This window comes from Rosa rugosa, chromosome 2 (genome assembly GCF_958449725.1).
Source record: "Rosa rugosa chromosome 2, drRosRugo1.1, whole genome shotgun sequence".
Taxonomy (NCBI): Eukaryota; Viridiplantae; Streptophyta; class Magnoliopsida; order Rosales; family Rosaceae; genus Rosa; species Rosa rugosa.
The window spans coordinates 37597220-37619481 of record NC_084821.1 but is presented as its reverse complement, the minus strand read 5'-3'; the positions used below and the strand labels follow the sequence as shown (position 1 = coordinate 37619481).

The window sequence follows — 22262 nt, the reverse complement described above, 5'->3', positions numbered from 1 at the left end:
GGCAGTGTTGCACGTGTAGAAGCGGTCTTCGGCTGGGAGCAATGGGTGGATCCGCTTTGCCCTAGTTCTTGTATGTGCCCGGTAGGTCTTGGGCCTAGGGTATCTAACAGGAACCAAACCAGATTTCACCCTAAAATCTGGAGTAACCCTGCAGGGCCCATCTTAGAAGAAATTCACCGAAAATTTGGCCGAACTTCCCCTAAAAGTGGACTACGCAAAACCTGTAGAAACATTCTTGCACTTCTTAATAAACATATCAATCCTCAACTCCTAGAGCGTACCTACTCCCCACAAATCATTCCCAACTCTCCAATAGGAAACATAAAACCAAACTAAAATTCATGACTCAATATCAAATTTATCTTTCATACTAATACAACTAAAAGATGGTCATCAGAGCAATCAAGACAAATGAACTGGAATAGAGTACATGTTGCCATGTAGGTTAATTTGTCCTCAACTCCTAGAGCATATCTGCTCCCCATAAATCATACCCAACTCTCCAATAGGAAACATAAAACCAAACTGAAATTCAAGACCAATAGCAAATTTATCTTTCATACTAATACAACTAAAAGATGGTCATCAGAGCAATCTAAACAAATGGACTAGAATAGAGTACAAGTAGGTTAACATGTAACCTACAAAGAAGATGGAAGCGGTGGTCACTATGCCTTGAAACCTACGCAAGCTCGACCTCTACTACTCTGCAGACTGGGACGAGAAACAGAAAAGCCCAATGAAAAGAATTTTTGCAAAAAACAACCAAACAATTCAGCCATGTTTGTGTAAACCAAGTTCCTAATGACCTAGTATCTGACACCCTGTCCTAGGCTTTTTGCTATCGACTCACACATGTTTAGAACTTCATGATTTCAGTTAATTAGGCTTTAGATAACACTCTTCTAGGTCAACTAATGGCGAATAGAGCTATAATTGATAACACCCTTCACATAGCAAGGCAAGTAAGAAAACGTAATACTATTTGACGTTAACACCCTAGGCTTATCGTGAGCGTAATCATCCAATTGTTTGCATTTAGCTTAGAGTAAATTGTCCTTGGAATGATTGTTTAGGGGTAGAAGCAGTACTCCTAACTATTTCTCTTGATTGTGTTCTCTCAACACCAAATCAGCTTTCAAATCTTTAATTTTCTTGTTATTAATTTATTAGTTCTCAATCCAAATCACTCCAAAAACTTTCAAGACACTTAGATCCATTAGTCCTCTGTGAGATAACCTTACTTCCCTTTATTATAATTGACATTCTTAATTTGGAAGAAGAAAAATAGTTGCATTAGAAATAACCCATTAATAAGCAAGTGCAAAACTATAATAACAAAATATACATAATGGAAAGTATCTGATTAGCTGAAACACAAGGAGACACTTGAAATTAAGAAAATCTCAAAATACTTCGTCGTTGTTTCGAAGTTGTCAACAGTCTCTATGGGAATGTCACCACACCACATCTTAAACTTCCAAATTCTTCCATGTTTCCATTGGAGATCCAAGAGATTGAAGAGACATTTGCACGAAATGACATTGAATAGGATCACGGTAATTTAGTAGAACAATTTAAAATTTCAAAACAAACTTTTTTAGACATCCAAATTTCACCACACTTGGTGTGCATATGAAACTAGTGACTAACCGTGTTGGCCAAAATATAAAAAACTAATCCCCGAGAGCTCTAAGAAAGTCGGAGCAGCGAAAACCCTAAGAAAATTTTCTATGCCGCGTCCGGCGGCGCGTCCATGGGATGTCGTCGTCGGACGGGTGAACTAGTTGTGTCAGTCCACAGGTGAGGTCCAGGAGGTTTTGGGCAGAAACAGAGGGCTGGGAGTGACTGGGTCGCGTTTGGAGAGAGAACGACAAGCAGAGGGGCTCCTCCTTGTTTCGTTTTCGATCTGCGCGGCGGAGGTTTTTTTTTAGCAAGGTTGGTGCAACGGAGGGGTTCCGGTGCTCGGCGGAGGCGGGTTATCATTGCGGGTCCCCTGGTTTAAGGTTGAGAAGGTCTGACGGAGGACGGAGGCTGTGGCGATCGAACCTGTATCGGATCATATTTCGGTTTGGAATCGTGATCTACGACTATCCGGCCGACGATGTCAGTTGGTGGCGGTTCGGTGCAGCGACGATGGTCTGTCGAAAGCCGAGGTGCTGGTCCGACAACACAGGTGGGTTCGCTCCGACCCGCGCTCCTTGGCTTGGTTTCTGGGTCTTTGGTCTTCCTTTGGCTACTGGGCCGAATCTGTGGGCTGGTCTTTTTACTCCTTTATGTTATTTTATAGTTTCTGTAGGCTTTTTTTTTTGGCAATCTAGTGGTTTTTTTCCTATCTAGTTGTAGTATTGGGTCTTAGTCTAGTCGACTTAATTCTCAGTATATCTAGTTGTACACCAATTGAGGTCTCTAGGCGACTAGATTTACTGTTTTTCGAGTTAGGTTGGGAGAGCCGGATCCTTCTACTTTTCTAGCGCCTCCGCCGTAGTACCAAAGGGGGATCCCGCTATGTTTATGATGTATTCAAGGTCAAATGAGTGACCTAGTTCCTATGTACCATTTTGGGTACTAACACATCTTCTTGCCTGTTTTACATGACAGCGGAATGATAAGTAATGACCATTCTGGATTTTGATCAATATATTGGCTACTGCCTTCTTCAAAAAAAAAAAAATGAAACTAGTGACGGTAAAGCATGGAAATTATTCTATACACCGACGGTGCGACCCAACACTTATAAGATGATCTCTACCCTTGATATTTATAATTAATATTTTTATTAATAACCTAATAGTGTATTTAATATAATCTAACTATCCATTTATGTCGGTGCATTGAATCCTCCCCCCTGTAAAGCATGGCAACTCACCAAACCCCAGGTTGTGCATATCGGTGTTTGGAATTGAAAATGACCAGATCGAGCACATACAGTTACCAAAAAATTAATGGTTATGAAATTGATCATTTAAATATACTCCCAGATTCATAAAATTTGGTTAAATAATAAAAATAACTGTCATGAAATTCTTTGCAAGATAAAACAAATAGAGAGAGAGATATTACTTATAGTTAAGCAAAGCAACACTTGTGCAGCTGGTTCACTTCTGCTAAGAGCATGTAGAAACTTGGAGGGCGTAATAGGAGAAAATTCTTTTATGCACTGGCGGTGTAAGTGAATTAGCAAATCCAGTAGATTTCAGCCGTTGTTATTTATATAAATTTTTTTATATAATAAAAAAAAAAAATATATATATATATATATATACTTATTGTTATCCAACAATTTATTTCTGTTGATGATATAAGTGCATATCGGTGCACTAAATACTCTCTTTCTCTCGTAATATAGGGATTTTGAATGTAGTCACATGTTTGAATAGAGAATAATAGAGCTAAAGTGAGTCAGATGGACATGGACCTCATCAACAGGCCATGAAAAAAGGAATATTTGATTCCTTGATGATGACTTGACTAGTCATAGCACGAGTGAGAGCAATTAATCATAAATAATGGTACCTCATGTACCACACAACGTCGTCCCATTTCAATAACAGGCTTCACCACTAACGAGAACCAGAAGACGAAGACCAAAGTGCTCAATTATTCGTCTAAACGAAGTTGCTTTGAAACTTCGCTTCTGAATATTATAATTTTATTTCATTGACGATGTGATCAATAGGTTGACCCAAAAAAAGAGATAACAGAACAATTATAGATGCAGGACTTGGGGAAGTATGAGGAGACCACTTAAAATCTAGAGAATCCAGGCACACAGTTTGACAGTTTGTGTTATTAATCCCTGCAGATACTAGCGCGCCGCGCGCCGCTAGGAGACAATCTACCTAAAGAAAAAGGAAAGAGAACATTGAAGCTTTAATTATGGGCAAATTAGGTTGTGTGGGCAAAAGCAAATTTAATTAGCATATAATCAATCCAACAAATTAGTCTGCAAAGATCATGAAGTATACTTTTATGTTATTCCTTGAGCTGCTTCTTAATTTCCTTACTCTAGTGACCGTAAAGTACTCGGACCATTTACCAGAACTAATAATTAAAGAAGGCGAAAGTAGGTAAGGAAGCTTCCTCTTTTTTGTTGTTTTTAGAAGAAAAGAAGAAAAAAAGAAAATCTAATCCAATCAAAAGGAAAAGCAGGACGGGATTCCGCCGCCTGGTAGCGGGAGGCGAGGCTGGGTAGCTGCCCAATCTCAAAATTACGAGATTCGATGGTTGTATTAGTTTGTGCCCAGGTAATTGCATAAATATATACTCCAAAAAGGGTAGGAAAAAGGAAGAAGAACTTCTTCGTCGCCAAAAGCAAAACTTTCCTACTTTTTCGAATTTTCTTTTTGATCAAATTTTCACCCAAAACGAGGTTGCTTGAAAAAGTCAAACAATGGATCATTTAACAATGTTAATAAACACAATTAACGAATTATTAAAAAGAAAGAAGAAACCTTTCAAAAAAAAAAAAAAAAGCTAATAATTGATGGTTTAGAAAACATTTCAATCAAGGGACCAAAAGTTAACTTTTTGTTCGGTTCAATTTTTTAGAAAACATCCACCATGAAAGATGTAGATGACGTTAAACTGAGTTCGTGGCCATGCGACACGTTAAAATTAAAGTCGTATGCAGAAGCTACGATCTAAAAAATAAAAGTTACTATTCCAAGAACTTACTATAAATAGCAAGTTGTAAAGGGAAACTTTCCATTTCGGGAAGTTTCCATTTTCAGCGAAAAATCCTGAGTCCCAAATTCTCTCGAGACTGACTACGTTACTGACCCGACTCAAAATCCAAACCCGGCCGAAAACTCTGCCACCCAACCACCCTAGGCCATCACACCGGTCCCATCTTGACCCCCTCTTGCTCCTTGTGGGCGTGAATCAGATCGAATAGCAATAGAAAAGGCAAATCGAAGGGACATTCATCTTGACAATTCGGGCGAGTCTTTGTGGGTGTGAAGTTTCAGAAATTCGGGTTTCGATTCTGGAAGATCCGACCGTTGGATTGACCCTATTTTACGATAGGTTGTTATAGTTATCGAGTCAACATACCTATGAAATTTGAGCTCGTTTCGATATGATATTGAGCTTTCGACGATTAGCCTTTGATTATACGCATTTATATGCGTGTAATTATATCTAAAACACTATAAATAAGCAAATCCCCATGTCAATTAATATGTAATTAATCCATTTTTATTTACTTTGTAGAAAATAAGCGGAATTGCGGAAACGAGAGAAAATTATGCGAAATTGGAGCAAATTGGAGTTTTTGACAAAAAGACGAAATAGTCAATGCGGGTCAACCGTGGTCAATGCCATCAAGAGAGCGGAATCCGGTTGCCTCTAATTGCATGTGCGAGAATGCATGAAGAGATGAGGAGAAAAGAAGCGAGAAAAAAAAAAAAAAAATTAGCATGAAGAAGAAAAAGGAGAAAAGAAGAAAAAAAAATTTTAATTAAAATAAATTTGAATCTTGCTGACGTCATGATGACGTCAGCATGGCTGATTTCTTTTCCTCCCCCGTGCAGTACATTCCTTCCTTTATTTTCCTCTCTTCCTATCTTGGGCTGCCACGTGTCCCCATCCTTTCTTTCTCCTCTTCAGCACAGCCACACATTTCTCTTCACAATATACATAGACCACGACCTAATTATATATATACACCATTCCCTACCCTCTCTCGTCTCGAACCCAACAGCACAGCCGCACCACCAAAACTGAGGCAGCCCTTTGGGCTGCTCTCTTTCCCTTCCTTCACCAATTTCTCTTCCTCACCAAGATCAACACAACCTCACCAAGATTTCTTCTTCTCATCTTTTCTTCTCCTCACCAAAATCCTCCTCACCAAGACACCAAGATTCATTCTTCTCAAGATTTTTTTTCTCCTCACTAAGATTCACCTCACCAAAATTCCATATTCTCATCAATTTCACAAAATTCAAGGGGAAGCACTTTAAGCATAAGGGGTTTAATCACCACTTGGGTAAAAGGGAGAAATTATAATTCCAAGGCTTGTTATTTTTGCTTTCTAGCATTTGTAACTTGTCTTGGTTGTTTTCCCTCTTCTATACTTTTCCCTATTTTATTTGTATGAAATTGATGGAATTGATGGAATTGATGATATATATATTTATGGGTAGTGAGTAGAAATTTTGTTGGGGGTTAGGGTTGTGTGCCCTAGCCCAAATTTGATGTAATGGATGCTTAATTTAATTTATATGTGGAATTTGTTAATCATTTGATGCTTGTGTTTTGTGATAATTGGTTAGAATGCATGTTTAGGAATTGTCAATTCTTGGGTATGTGTTTTAATATTTCTAGATTAAAATTTAGGGGATGACATCCTTAGATTTTAGAGCTAGAACCCCGATTTAATAATCGTGGGAAATACAAGCATGGTTCACTACATGATTAGCTTGATCGCGGTTATGGTGAGCTTAGTTGCCTCATTCCTCGAACTCTAGGCCTCTTGATGTGAATTAGTGACCCTTGAACCGGCTCTAATTCATGTCAAGTGAGTTCCTACGGCCCTTGAACCGGAGTAGGAATACCATGAAAGGGAATTTCGGCCCGTGAGCCTTGAAAAGCCTTGGGTACGGCTTCTACCATCTTTAATAAATTACACGTAAATCAAATTAGCATCTAGAGCATTGAATTAGGGTTAGGATTCATCCCTAGCTACCAACCCCCAATTTATCTCAATTTCTTACTTTGCATTACCTTATCGAATTTAGTTGTTATTTGAGTTTTCATTTAAATTGTTGCAATCTAGTTTCTAGAAATTCAAATTACTATTTTTGGTGACAATTTCTATCCCATTGTAAATAGTCATCACTAGGTCTTAGTTTTGATTAGGTTTTGGTGCAAACCAAAGCCGAGCATTACTAAGGCTTGGTGCCTTAGAGTAGCATTTTTATTTATTTTCTTTTTCTTTTTCTTTTGTTTGCTAAGTGTCTTTATTTCCGATTACCCAAGGATTGTGGGTTAGCCACTAATCCCCGTGGTACGATAACTTTGGGCATAATACTTCCCTATCTTGACAGTGATACGTACGCTTGCGTAAATGTGCATCAAGTCAATGGCGCCGTTGCCGGGGAATAGGGTTTAATAGCCTTAATCCCTTGGTAAATCGGTTCTAGGTCACTTTGGCATATTTTTGTTTCTTTGTTATTAAAAAAAAAAAAAAAAAATTGTTATTTCTAATTAGTTGTTATGTTTTGTGTGCTTAGTTTTCTATTTTCTTTTTAATTGTTGGTTACTAATCTCACTCTTGGGAATCCATAGGTACTTATTTTATTATCACTTTGAGATATGGATCGATGGAGCTATGGATGTGATGATCGTAGGGGATATGAGCAACAAAGTTATAATGGTGAAGGTTATCAAGAATGGAATCCCTATGCCAAGAGTCCTAGGCCTTGTTACAGTCAAGCTTGTGCCTTGTGTAATTCTCCATGGCATTCACCTTTTGATTGCTCATTGAGATTTGAGTACCCGGATTTTATGCGAGAGTATGAGTACAAGTTGGGCATGTATCAAGAGACATTTGTACCCGAGGGTCGAGGCATATCCACAAGAGCAAGCTTTTGTGCCTAGGAAGCCATCACTTGAAGAACAACTAGCTCAATTGGAAGCCTCTAATGCTCAATTGCAAGCCTCTCAAGCTCAATGTCTAGCCTCCCAAGCTCGATTGCATGCTAAATTGGAAGCCTTCAATGCTCAATTGCAAGCTTCTCAAGAAACTACTTCACATTCCAATGAGCAACTTGAACCTAGTCTTGCACAAGAGCCACCATTCACCATTTGTCATGAGCAAGATTCTTTCTTTGATCAAGTGGAGCCCAATTCAAGAGAAGGAGTGCATTATGAGCATCATGAGCAAGAATTGCCTATTCAAGATCGAGAGGGTGGTGTTCATGTACAAGAAAGTGAGCTTGGTTATGAAAGTTCCAATGCAAGTAAGGTGAGAGACTACATTTCAGAGGAATCGGTGCAATATTGGAACTCTAATTTTCACAATGAAGAGGAGGTATATGAAGTTGATTCCGAAGAAGAGAATAGCTTGTTTAGTGAGGAGGATGTGGAGCTTGAAGACTTACACCATATTCCCTTAATTGTTGAGGCCGATGTTCCCAAGGAGGAAGAGAGTCCTTCAATACCTTGTGATGATGAAGAAATTGAAGAGCCTAGGACTTTCTCTCCTCCCACATCCACGGAGATCCATCATGAGCTTCCCAAGGTGGAGAGTAGAACGTTGAACACTTATGTACTTAATGAAAAGATTGAGCTTAAGGTACTTTTACCTCTCAATCCACCGTTTAGTGATCAATGTTTCTACAATGAGGTGATGGATTGGAAAGGAAAACTTGCACTCAACATTTCCCATCATTCTCAAGAGTTTCTACCACCTATTGTTCCTAAGAGCATTATTTCTACATCACTTGAGAAGGAGAATGCAAGGTTGGCTTCTAGAAGAAAAATAGAGAAGAAGAGGAAGATTAAGAAGCTACACTTTTGGTCACCCATTGGAATCTTCATGGATAGCTCTTGGTCTTGCCTGTATGACATGTCAAGGAGTCCCTTAGCCCCTAACAATAGGGTGGTCTTACTTGAGAAGTATCCACCTTGACAAGATCATGTTCTATGGACCGGCAATGAAGTCCTTAAACAAAGCGCTCACTAGGGAGGCAACCCTAGCACATCATCGGTAGTATTTCTTCCTTTAGTAGTTTACTTTTATGGTGAATAAAGCTTTTTGGTCATTTTTGGGAGGATGGGAGGTGCCCGGAATTGGAAATGTGAAGGAGAACAAATTTGGCAGTGAGCAGTTTCTGTCCAGAAATTTCAGTTGAATTTGGGTGACTATATCTTCCATTTTACATGCTATTTTTGGCTGAAATTTTCTGGGGATATTCTACTGTGTGTCTGCTATCTTGTATCAAAATTTGAGCCATTCTGAGTCTCTGGAACTTCAGTTCTTTGGTGGTCAATTTGTGAAGGTCAAAACAGAGACAGCTACTGTAGAGTGACTTTGGGAAGCTACACCTTCTACATCCCAAGCAATTTGGAGCTAAAATTTTTCAGAGATGTGTCTTCACATGTTCTCTATATACAGAAGAAATAGTTTTTTATTTTAACCTTCCTAGCTTCAGATATAGTGTTCCAAGTGACAGAGGTCAGAAACAGGGCACAGCAGAAACTGCAGAACACAACAGTGAGTTTGGAGGCCAACGATTTTTGACTCAGAATTGATTTTCCAATGAAATTTTAATAGAAGGTGTCTCGATGAGTCTACTTTCATTTTCAGTTAGTCTCACTCTCTTTGCACCTCTAGAGCCCAACTTATTGCAGTTTTGGTGACTGAGGATCAGCAGCAGATTTCATTACAAGCTGACAACTTTGACCATCTTTATTTTTCATCTCAGTTGGATATAGGTGGCTCACTTTATATGGATAGAAAGTTCTCCAAGTCTACTTTCTATTCCATGAAGTCTCACTTATTTATCTATTTCTGAGTTTGAGATATGGGTATTTGAAGACAGAATGGTCATTGCTGGAATTTCGCTGCACTCACTAGTTTTTGTTCACTTAGGTGGTTGGACTTCTTGCACTTCAATTCTTCAATGGAGGCCATTATAGGGCAGTTTTGGGTGTATTGGAGGTGGCAAAGCCTATGATCTTAATGGAGGACCTTTGTTCTTATTCTTTGATGGGATATTTGTGACGCATTGCTCTTTGGACATTATATTTTTCTCAATGGAGTTGATCTTTACATGAGCATCTTGAGCTATTATGGAGTATACGTAAAGGAAGTCAAGGCCTTGTGCCTTGAGGTTGGTGTCTCATTTTGGTCTTCTTCGAAGGTCGTGAGCAATGGAGGGTCGACAAAGGAGGTTTTCCGTATCTTTTCTCCGCATTTAGATTTTTATTTTCGTAGTTAATTTTTGTGCCTTTTCCCGGACTTCACTCTCATGCCTAAATCTGACATGAATTTTAGCTTTCGAGCTCACTTACAACATTGAGGACAATGTTGGTTTTAAGTGTGGGGGTGAGGAATCGGGCGTCCTAAAAAAAAAAAAAAAAAAAGATTTTCCATTTTTTAGATTAGCTTTTTGTACTTAGATTTTAGTGGTTAATGCCTTTTCCAACCCCAATGACGAGACATGGACTTAACTTGTTATGATTGTAGATAGATTAAGCATGATCTAGGACTTTGAATTTGTTTTGTGATTAAGTGTATATGTGATCTATGCTTGATTATATGTGTGCACATAGCCTATGTTAGGTTCGTTCATCATAGTTAGAGAAGCATATAGATTATTCGATTAACTTGCATGCCTTATTTGTGAGCTTTTGAGCCTAATATCTATAGTGTATGCATTGTTCATTCACTTATTCTTTCATGTGTGTACAATTTCATGACATTGCGTATCTAGAACTTGCTTGAGACCTCTCGAGGCTACTTTTAGCTTGCGACATGATAGAAAGGATGGAGGCATTAGGACTATATACCACCATGGCCAAAGAAGCATGTGCCCAAAAATATTTACCACTAGATTGCCACTTTGAGCCTATTTATATCTTTAGCCTTTTTATTCATTTGCACCACAAATTCCTACCTAGCCTAAACACTTTTATCCTACCCTTCCATGGTAGTTGGTGAAGCGATTCGAGAGAATGACTTTATATTTGAGTGCTTCAAAAGAAAGAAAGAAAAAGTCAAAAGTGTGAGGTTACAAAAGAATAAGTGTGGGGGTGAGTGATTTGTATAGAAAAGGAAGTTCTCAAAAAAAAAAAAAAAAGAAGAAGTAGAAGAAGTTGTGAAAATAAAAAGAAAGTTCAAGGAAAAGGAAAGTAGAAAAGGAGAGAAAAGAAAAAAAAAAAAAGTGTTGAAAAAAAAAAAAAATAGCAAGTATTATTTTTGTTTATAGTATAGTGTAGTGTGGGTTGTACATTGGGTTTAGAGTGAGTGACTTAGCATTTGAAAGCAAAAGTCTTAAATCTCTACAAGAGAGAGTTGCTTCATCGATTTCTATGGACTTTGTATTTCCTTATCCTTCATTTCTTATACCCACTCGCCCTTAGCCCCATTACAACCAAATAAAAGACCTCTTAATCTTGAATGTTGTGGGTTACCTAGCGGAGATGAGATCGAAGAGCAAGCATATGGCGGCGCGTGTTGTGAAATTACTTTTGAGTGAAACACATATAGAGCCCCTAAACACTTGAGCGGTAATATGTAGTGAACCTATGTGAGTTTAGCGGGTTATATCGGGTCTTCTATGTGCCTATTTGATTGTGGTGGATTGATTTGACACATGGTCAACGCATGCATATACTTGAGCATTTCTCATATGTGCTTCTTAATTGCCTTAGAAATTCGTAAGTCTTATGTTGTGCTTTATCAGCTTTATGGTCATATACATAATTAGTTCTCCGAGGGTTATGGTTGGAAAGGCTAATACCGCGCTTTCTTTATGTCTGAGCATATGTGTTTAAGTCAATAGATTTTTGGCTATTAATTTACATTTAGTTTGCTTGAGGACAAGCAAAGTTCAAGTGTGGGGGTGTGATTATACGCATTTATATGCGTGTAATTATATCTAAAACACTATAAATAAGCAAATCCCCATGTCAATTAATATGTAATTAATCCATTTTTATTTACTTTGTAGAAAATAAGCGGAATTGCGGAAACGAGAGAAAATTATGCGAAATTGGAGCAAATTGGAGTTTTTGACAAAAAGACGAAATAGTCAATGCGGGTCAACCGTGGTCAATGCCATCAAGAGAGCGGAATCCGGTTGCCTCTAATTGCATGTGCGAGAATGCATGAAGAGATGAGGAGAAAAGAAGCGAGAAAAAAAAAAAAAAAATTAGCATGAAGAAGAAAAAGGAGAAAAGAAGAAAAAAAAATTTTAATTAAAATAAATTTGAATCTTGCTGACGTCATGATGACGTCAGCATGGCTGATTTCTTTTCCTCCCCCGTGCAGTACATTCCTTCCTTTATTTTCCTCTCTTCCTATCTTGGGCTGCCACGTGTCCCCATCCTTTCTTTCTCCTCTTCAGCACAGCCACACATTTCTCTTCACAATATACATAGACCACGACCTAATTATATTCTAAATATACTAAAGCGCCTACGCCCTTATGAACAGTGATTCCCGTATGAACAGTGTTGTGACGGCTTTGCCCCTGCCTGTTTAGAGTTTTTTCTCGATTGCCCCCCAGTGTTGCGCTGTATCTTTCTGGCCATCTGTCCTGTTTTTCCGTTGCCACGAAGAGAGACAGGGTGAGATCGGTGGCCTAAAACAGAGAGGTAGAGTACCGTTTTCAGCCCGAGTTTTCTGTTGTGTTCGGGAAGCATCTATTTGAGTGTAGTCATCAACACAGCTATCAGATAGACCGAGAAGATCGAGCTCAGGGATCAATCGTAGATTGCTGGGGTAGGAACAAGAGGAGGAGATTTGCAGGATTTTGGTGATTTTTCGGAGGAGGGTTTGGGTTTGTTTTGGTGATCGAGTTTGGGAAAAGGTTTTCAACACAAGAACAGGTGTGTGTTTGATTTCAGTTAGTTTTGGTTGTGTATAATTGCCTACATATGATGATCGATTGAAATATTGGTTTGATTAAGGCATGTGGAAATTTTCCTTTGGTTTTTGGTTAGATTAACCTTTGTGTTTTATGCAGTAGAAGGACTGTGGTGTTCTGATTTCTGGTTTTGGTGGGTTTCGCGACAGTGAGGATCGCAGGTTTAGCCATTTTCTTCTGCTTTTGTTTTTTGTTAGCTGGGTTTTTAGTCGTTGTTGGTCTTGAATTGTTATGGGTTTTTACGTTTTACGGCTTTTGATTGTCTTTGGATTTGGGAGTTCGGTGATTGATTGGAAAGGTTTCAAAGTTTGTTTCTGATGTTTGGTAATTTGAAAATTTCCATTGGATGGTGGCTCGCCTTGATTTCACATATATACTTTGTCATGTTCAATCAGATTGGTTGGTATTGATTTATTGAATTTGGTTGATTTATTGATGTATTGATTGGTATTGATTTGACTCTTCATATTTTGGGCTATTTTCCCTTTCTTCATCAGTTTAAAAAAAAAAAAAAAAAATCTATCTTGCTTCTGTCATGTGACTCTATTCAATTCTCTAGGCTATAATGCCGCTTATTTCTATTTCTTAATCATTCTTTATTCTGTTACTTCTGTTTGAAGTAATAACACATTTCTGAATTAAGACTCATGCTCAACACTTTCACCTCTGGAATACTTTGCCTACCAAAAACTGCCATGACATTCTGAAAATCAGCTGCGTTGTTAGTGCCAGGTTCGCCTTCATCGCAGGCTCCAATATTAGTACTCTCATCTTTTTCTTCAAGTGACAGAGAACAGAGTCCCTCTACACAGTAAACAATATTAGGCTACATTAGTCAACAATCAAAACCAAAAAGGGTTTAGTTGGTTAGGATTACCTTTTAATTTGATTAGGATTTGCATTTTATCAGTGTTAGTTTCAATTATATTAGATTTGTGTTCTTGACTTGCTGACTTGATGAGTTTATGCTATGGTATTCTCTGCCCTTTTATTTATATACACATAAAAAGTTAGATATCACCAGATATTTGAGGGATTGGGAATATAAGCAAACTTACTTCTCTGCTGCGTTTTCTTCTGCTTTACCATGTGGGATAATGTGTATATGAATTAATGACGATATTATTTTGCTGTACAAGACGATCGTCTTACTATTATGAGGCCCCTGTTTTGTTATACCAATGACATTTGTTTTATTTTTTTATTTTTACTTTATTTCAAAATGAAAGAGAATACATGTTAGGCAACTCTTGATAGTATAGTGGTTTATTTGATACACAAACTACTTGGCCTTAATGATGCTCTTAATTGTTGCAGGTCAATACTATCAGGATAATTTCTCTTTGAAAACTAAAGACTGTTCCAGTAGTTACTGAAAGTCCAGCTGATCAACTATTTAAGTTAGGACGAAAGAGGCGAATGCGAAAAAGTCTTGGGACTAATTTTCTGCTGTTGTTCCTTTGTTTTCTGCTCGATGTTATCTGTGTTTTGTATTGTCATTCAGGTATAAACTATAAACTTCTATTAAGAGTATTTGTGTCTTTAGTTTATAGCATGTATAACTATGGTAACATCAGATTCTTTGTTACTGTTGTTTGATTTTGCAGATTTTGCGAACAGTTTGCAGTTAGATTCTTTGACTGTTTTGGATTCAGGTATAAATTTTGAAAAAGTCTAGATCATCTATATTTTTATTAGAGTAAAAGTTATAACCTAAATTTGTGTATTTGTGGATAACAAAGTTTTTAATGTGTAGGTATTTGTACTTTGTCTGTACAGTATTGATTTGGAGTTTCATTATTTTTTTTTCTATGTTTAATGATCGAGTCAGCTAGATTAGAATTTTGATTTTTAAGTTTTTTTCTCTGTATCTGCTTTGTCTAATGCTGTTTCTGATGTATGTTTTGTTCAGTTACTTGCTTAGTTTGATGCACATTAGTTTTTAATATTTTTTTTTCTGAAGCCTTTGCCATTTATCAATTTCCCAGGTTTCAATGAGAATTTCAAATAGGATTGGGACTTGCAAAAGCCTCACGGCTTTTCTGATCGCTGCTGACCTTCAGTCAGGTAGTTTAAAGGTGGATTTTTGCACTTTTTTTGGATTGGATCTTTTCTTCAGTGTTGACAGAGATGTTATATATTACCTTTTTTTTTTTTTGGCAGTCAATCGAAGAGATAAGTTTTGCAGCAGAATCTCAGCCAAAACAGGTTGGATTTTTTGAATTCCTAATGTTGTTTCCGCAATCTGTTCATGTGATGTGATGTGTGAGGCACAAATTTATTTGCGATTGGTCTTTCAACAACCTTGAGAATTTAAGATGCTGTAGCACTATTTTAGCTTTGAAGGATCCAATCTTCTGATCAACAAAAGTAACTGCTGCTAAGATGACAGTAAACGAAATATGATTTATACCTTTCAATTATGACATGGTTGAGAGATTCCGAAGCGTCTTATCAGAGGAGTTATTAACTCATTATAATGGTTGGTTTGCTCCATTATTGTCACTGCAGGGAATGCCCTGAGGAATGTAAGGAAGCTATTGCACCACTAATGCATGCTGCAGCTAGATTTTCTGGTTTACCAGAGTACATTGTCTGACATTAGGCAACTATTTCAAGCGAGAGATGCGAACTGTCTGACTCATTGTGTAGATCAAAAAGTAATTTTCTATGGACCTTCTTATGCAACATTTTCAAAGCTCCAACTCTGAATTTATATGTAAAGTTACCTTTTATCTGCATATGGGATTCACCACTTCTATGTATTTGTCTTTGTGCTACCAGTTTTTCATGTGCTCTACTGCATCACAACGTTGGCTTTGGGAAGGCACAAGGTACTCTCTCTATCTCTCAACAATTCGTTGTTTTTGTTTTTCTAGACTACAAATAAGAATCTGGAAGATTGGGAGAGAGAGAGAAATAGTTGCATACCAGTTTAGTAATTGTCAATTGGTTCAATCTCTTGACTTAAAAGCTAAATGCATCCATTTCTTTAACATCATGATTCATGTAACTATGCAAATCAATTAGTTGCAGGCTGACTTTCTTTACATATCAAGTGTTCCTACAAATTAAGCTTCTCTGAGCTGCTATGACGTATACTTTTTCCCGTTTTTTACAATCTATAATGTCATCTCAGACGGCAGTTAACAAATTTTAAGCCTTCTCAGTCACTAGAACTTCTTGGATTATACCTTATACAGTGTTTGTATTGCAGCAGAAAGGTTTAGGTACGCAACGAATACTTCTGGAGCCAGTCATCAGTTTTCGTTTGGATTGTACGTAAAGCACAACTTTGAAGTTGAGCTTTATCCTATTGTTAATAGGAATTTCCACTTGCAATTGTTGAATTTTACAAAGAATTAGTGTAATAAACAGCAATTATCGTTTATTTATTATGCAATCACTATTGTTTCATCAATAACACATGTATATAACAAAAAGGCCCATACCCGCGGCAAAGCGCGGGCTGTCTACCTAGTATTATCTAAAGCCCGTGGACTGTTCATTCGGGTGCTACTGTTCATTCGAGCCCCAATTGAATGACGCTTTTGCCCTTCATTTCTTCTTTTATTACGGGTTGCCATGCTTCTATACGTTTCCAGACGTCTCCATATGAGGCAACCGACCTCCTCATGTTTTTTCCAGAAGTCTCCATCTTGAGGCAATATAGAGAACGATCTCTATCAAAATCGAAATTTTCAGTTCTATCCATAGAAACCGACATCAGTCCTTGCACTGTTTGACATCCTTCATCAACGGCAATCTCCATAGTGACTGGGTTAGCATCATTAATCACTGTCTTTCGCTTTCTTTTTTCCTTCAATCATCCATCTTTCTTCAACTACACGTGATAAATTGAAGTATTTTGGTGTTTCAGTTGTGTTAGTATTGCAATCAGAAGCCTCTATCGACATCGATCTAGAAGTCTCTACCTACACCGACAGAATCCTCTACCCATACCGTCTCTCCAGCCGCTTCTCTGTTCGTCCTTCTTGCTCTCGGACTCGCCACCATTACAACCGACCTCGGCGGGGGAATTGAAATCAAGAACAGTAAGAATTGGGCAAACCTCTATGGGTATTAATTAATCTACAGCACAGTGTTGAATTTCATTGTCTTTCTGATATTCGGTAAGCATTTGGATTTTTAGTTTCTAGGGTTTTACAGTTGGAAAATTCCAAATGTGGAGACTTTAGAATTGTCTTTGTATGCTAAAGTTGGTTTGGGTATAGAGTGAATTGTGCAAATTGCAGTTCTTTGTAGCCGATTTGATTAATTTTGGGGTTTTACTCTCTATATTTGACTAATTAGCTGGATATATCTGTCCATCTATTATCTGATTAATCACTTCTTAGAATTGTCCTACTTTTTGGGATCAAGTTGATTGATAAATTATCATGAATGAGGATTATGATCTAAAATTTTAATTGGATTATATATGTACCTACAGAGATGGCAGCTGAGAATGCCAAGAGAGGGATAGACTATAAAGAGGTTCTCGGAACAATCCACAGGTGACCGGGTTGAACAAGGAGAATCTAAATGTATTCGTGTCAAATCAAAGAGATTGAAAACAAGTGAGTATAGCTTTTATGCTTTCTTAAACATTGACATTTATAAGTGGTGTGAAGAAAAATAATTGTGTCTGTGCAATGTTAATTAACTCATATTGTTTCATTGTTTCATCCAGAAATTGCTGGAGGATCTAATGAATGTCATAATGAAATGCAATCAGGAGATGGTAATCAAAATGTCACTCAAGGTATAATGAAGTTCTGTTTATGGCTGGATGTTTGATTTATTTAGGTAAAGATGGAAGCTTTACGGGCTACTTTATATCTGGCGTGGGTATTCATTGCTGTTAGTTTTTGAGTCAGTATTGGTAAACTAATTTGTTCAAATTGGATTGAGCTTAATGGCTGCCATAGAATAAAGTTTAGAGGGTCAGAAATCACAATTTAAAGTTTTTATGTTGTTGGTCTGCATTTTCTCTTTATCAATGAGAGTTTAAGACTTTGCTTGATTATTTCTGTGATGCTTTGGTTTAGAGATTAGTGGAGGCTTGGTATCCAGAGATTGTTTGATGTAGTCACTGATAAAGACTCGGTATCAATACTTTTTAATTTTATTTCTTCTTTGTGTACTTCTGTTGTTCTTGATGAAAGCTTCTATGTGTTGATTTAGAATACTGAATTAGTAATCTGTGGTTTATGTACGATTCCTATTATACATTTTTTGTCAAATTTTTAAAAATGATTTGGTCAGAGACATGAATTCTTTTGTTATCTATTCACTTCTGTTTGCGATCTTTTTTTTTCTTTTTTTTTTTTTTTTTTTTTGGTATTGTGAGTAATTTTTGACGTTCATGTATCATTCCCATTATACATGTTGCAGGTGTGAAAGGATTGATTTTAAACACTTGATACATAGTAATTGAAAAACATTGAATGTGTCTAAAAAGCTGCAATTGTGAATGTGTTTGTTTTAGGTTCTTAGTTTCTGGTATTATAACTATACTAAAACCCATTCAGCAAAAGGACAAACAAAATGAATGGTTCCTTGACTGTTTTACCCTGAATTTGTTCTGTAATTTGCGTGTTGCCCCCGATACAGGTGTTCCCAGTGTGTTGCGCCGGGTGGTTCCGATACTTCTATGTGTTTACTCCAGAGAAGGAGAACCTGCTTCTTTGATCCGCACAAAAAGAAGAGTGAGAGGGGTAGAGAGAAAGAGTGATAGAACAATTGTACCCACCAAGAGGAAGAAAGAAGAAGAATGAACTGTAAGCCCCTCTTTTGCCATTCTCTCTAGATTTTCCAATTCCTTTACTTGCTAGCTATATATTTACCACAATCGATCTTTTACAGGTGTTCAAGGAGATTCAAAGTTGTATGATCGAGCTCACCGCTAAACTGAAGCAGGTTTTCTTTTACCCACTTTTCAGAGTCCAATGGCTGCTAACAACGTTCTAATGGGTTTGGATAAGGAACAGGTACTTACCTTTTTCTTCATTGCTTTTCCTTTGTACATGTTTGAATGTGAAAAGGAACTCAGGTGTGCCGAAGATTGGATTTTTGAGAAAGTTTTGGGATTTTGTTATTGAAATTCTTAGATAAGAAGAAGCTTGAAGTAGAGAAATCAAAGAAGATGGTAATAGCATTTTATTCATCCTGGAGTTGCATTCTCTATAGCAGGGTTTTTGGTTTTAACTTCCATTTGTGTTTTCATGCATTCAGCTAGCTTCTACAATTATTTGGGTTAATCCTTTCTTCTCAATCTACTGTGGAATGAGGGGTTGATAAGAAATCAAGCAGTGTTGCTTCGGAGCCAAACTCAAAGAGTTTTGAGTGTGTGACCAAGGGCTTCAAATGACCGTTCTGATGATGAAGGAGGGACTGACAAGAGGAATGGTGTTAAGGCAAGGAACAAGTAAGCCATTGGATTATTATTATTATTATTATTATTATTATTATTATTATTATTTTTTACAATTCTGTAGTATTCCTGCAAGTCTGGATTATCTACGTTAATACTCTGTCATTATGTGTGTCATTGAAGTTTTTTCATTAAAGATTTGAAACTTGGGAAATACTGGTTAGTTTAATACCTTGATGTGTTTGACCATATTTTTTACACACCAAAACAATTTTTTCTTAAGGTCAGCCACTAAAAGCCAACATTTCTTTGCTTTCTCATCCAAAACATGCCCGCTATCAACCATGTTTTGATCATGTTCTTAATGTCCATAGTTTTACCTATTTTCTGCTCAAGAGGAGAACTCATTATTACTTTCTGTATTTGTAGGTACCGTCCCCCGATGTTGCTGAAGGACATCAATTTAAAAATGCTTCTTTGCTGGCAGACTTGGCTGGTGCAAGGGTTATTACTGTTAGATGATCTTGATTCGACAACCCTTGGAAATGCAATTGAAGAGATGTTAGGTACGTCCATTCTGTTGCTATGTTGGCTGATAAGAGATTGCTTGCTTGATCTTAATGTTTTAACACTTCTTACTGTAAAATTGTCTCATAATCTGGAGGTATCATAGGTCCTAATTGATACTTTGACATTTTTCATATACTGCTTAGCATGTTGTGTACGCACATAATATTTGTATATTTACTTTCTTTGTTTGCCTCTTAGAATATCAAAGATAATTTAATTTCAATATAAATATTGATAAATGCTGTGTACTTCAGTAGTTGGGTTGTGTGTAAGTTGTTTTATTTGTTAATGAGGAGTAATGCCATTTTATTGTGGGAACTGGACAGTATATTGAATCCAAATTGACTCTTAGATGTTAATAACGATCTCTTCTCTTTTACAGGGGATGAGAGTAAAATGGAAGATATGTTCTAGAGGGGCTCTGAGAGCTGCAAACTCCAATACCTCTGTACAGATTGCACAACACGTCATTTCTCTAACCCGCTTATAATGAGGAAAGAAGTAGACTTAAAGTTGGTTTATACGCTATGTAAGTCATAGATCCAGCTTCCATCTTTTTGGAGCCTGAGGACTATCGCGAGTGGGTAGAGTGAAGGTTTAAACTTTATAATATCAAGTTTTTTAATGATTGAAGAATTCTCTCTGTTTATGAGTTTATATCTATCTCTTTGACTTTCTCTATAATTCATAAAGTTGAACTTTGTGGATTGATTTGACTGGTTTAATCAATGGCACTGTTGGACGATGGAAATCAGACGTAGGAGGACAGTTTCATATATGTGATTTTTGAATTTCGATTTTAATGTTTATAGGTTTTTCATTTTCATAAGTGTTTCTTTCCAATTCTATATTTTGTAGTCAGTTTCTGTTCATCTGTTGTTTAGCTATTGATATCTTTAGCTAATCACTTTCAAATGAAACTACTGTGTGATTGTTTACAGTTTGGAAAGGATTTGAACTGTTTATACATGCCAAGTGTTAAGTGTAAATGTTTGTGGCTGCATAAGGTTGCTATGATGTTTGAGTTGTATAATTGGTGTTTACCTTGCAGGTACCTCCAAGTGGAAGGACACTGCAATCAGAGACCAAGCTTCAGTGCTATGAACCTGTAACGATAAAATACTTGGGATATTATCCTGCATTGACACCTGATGTGGTTGGTTTTTTCTTTTTTTTGTGTACATTTGGCTTGGGGTTGTGGATTGGTGTAGTGAACATGTAGTAAGCTGTTATGGAGTCATTGCTAACTTCTAAATGGATGGGTTCATTTGATAATGATGTTAAGGTGATGAAATTGATTTTGTTCTCATTTTGTGCCTGATTTGATATATATACTCTAGAGTTTAGATGGTAGAAGAGATGGAACTCAGAATATCCCAACTATTGTTAAATTCATGGTGCTAATTTTCATTTCAGGTCAAGGAGGGGGTAGCACGAGAAAGCAAGGCACAGAAAACATGGGCAAAGAGTAGCTTCAAGCAAAGAAACCTGTTTCTTCGGATTATTCTCAAGTATATAATAGAACACCAAGACCTTATATGTGAGAGTTCAATTAGAAATAAATCAATTAATAATTGTTATACGACTAGAATGCAGTTATATCACCCGCAGCAAAGCGCGGGCTCTCTAACTAGTTATATATATACACCATTCCCTACCCTCTCTCGTCTCGAACCCAACAGCACAGCCGCACCACCAAAACTGAGGCAGCCCTTTGGGCTGCTCTCTTTCCCTTCCTTCACCAATTTCTCTTCCTCACCAAGATCAACACAACCTCACCAAGATTTCTTCTTCTCATCTTTTCTTCTCCTCACCAAAATCCTCCTCACCAAGACACCAAGATTCATTCTTCTCAAGATTTTTTTTCTCCTCACTAAGATTCACCTCACCAAAATTCCATCTTCTCATCAATTTCACAAAATTCAAGGGGAAGCACTTTAAGCATAAGGGGTTTAATCACCACTTGGGTAAAAGGGAGAAATTATAATTCCAAGGCTTGTTATTTTTGCTTTCTAGCATTTGTAACTTGTCTTGGTTGTTTTCCCTCTTCTATACTTTTCCCTATTTTATTTGTATGAAATTGATGGAATTGATGATATATATATTTATGGGTAGTGAGTAGAAATTTTGTTGGGGGTTAGGGTTGTGTGCCCTAGCCCAAATTTGATGTAATGGATGCTTAATTTAATTTATATGTGGAATTTGTTAATCATTTGATGCTTGTGTTTTGTGATAATTGGTTAGAATGCATGTTTAGGAATTGTCAATTCTTGGGTATGTGTTTTAATATTTCTAGATTAAAATTTAGGGGATGACATCCTTAGATTTTAGAGCTAGAACCCCGATTTAATAATCGTGGGAAATACAAGCATGGTTCACTACATGATTAGCTTGATCGCGGTTATGGTGAGCTTAGTTGCCTCATTCCTCGAACTCTAGGCCTCTTGATGTGAATTAGTGACCCTTGAACCGGCTCTAATTCATGTCAAGTGAGTTCCTACGGCCCTTGAACCGGAGTAGGAATACCATGAAAGGGAATTTCGGCCCGTGAGCCTTGAAAAGCCTTGGGTACGGCTTCTACCATCTTTAATAAATTACACGTAAATCAAATTAGCATCTAGAGCATTGAATTAGGGTTAGGATTCATCCCTAGCTACCAACCCCCAATTTATCTCAATTTCTTACTTTGCATTACCTTATTGAATTTAGTTGTTATT

General features: G+C 37.2%; 1 protein-coding gene across 3 annotated transcripts; it reads left to right on the top strand.

Annotated features, from left to right (window-relative positions):
• Positions 1-5665: 5665 nt before the first annotated feature.
• On the top strand, positions 5666-21130 carry LOC133732961 (uncharacterized). Of its 3 annotated transcripts, none has more exons than XM_062160564.1 (21): positions 5666-6599; positions 7291-9899; positions 11682-12561; positions 12699-12760; positions 13917-14103; positions 14207-14254; positions 14588-14666; positions 14763-14807; positions 15111-15259; positions 15384-15433; positions 15817-16380; positions 16480-16654; positions 17053-17179; positions 17293-17364; positions 18216-18382; positions 18468-18592; positions 18837-19029; positions 19405-19541; positions 19928-20140; positions 20597-20830; positions 20962-21130. In XM_062160564.1, exon 2 carries the CDS (start codon positions 7520-7522, stop codon positions 8633-8635), a length of 1116 nt encoding a protein of 371 aa, XP_062016548.1. In that variant the 5' UTR covers positions 5666-6599; positions 7291-7519; the 3' UTR covers positions 8636-9899; positions 11682-12561; positions 12699-12760; positions 13917-14103; positions 14207-14254; positions 14588-14666; positions 14763-14807; positions 15111-15259; positions 15384-15433; positions 15817-16380; positions 16480-16654; positions 17053-17179; positions 17293-17364; positions 18216-18382; positions 18468-18592; positions 18837-19029; positions 19405-19541; positions 19928-20140; positions 20597-20830; positions 20962-21130. The 3 variants fall into 3 exon arrangements, with proteins under 3 accessions (XP_062016548.1, XP_062016549.1, XP_062016547.1); XM_062160565.1 differs by having other exon boundaries at positions 5666-7145; positions 14177-14254; XM_062160563.1 differs by lacking the exon at positions 5666-6599 and having other exon boundaries at positions 7162-9899.
• Positions 21131-22262: the final 1132 nt, after the last annotated feature.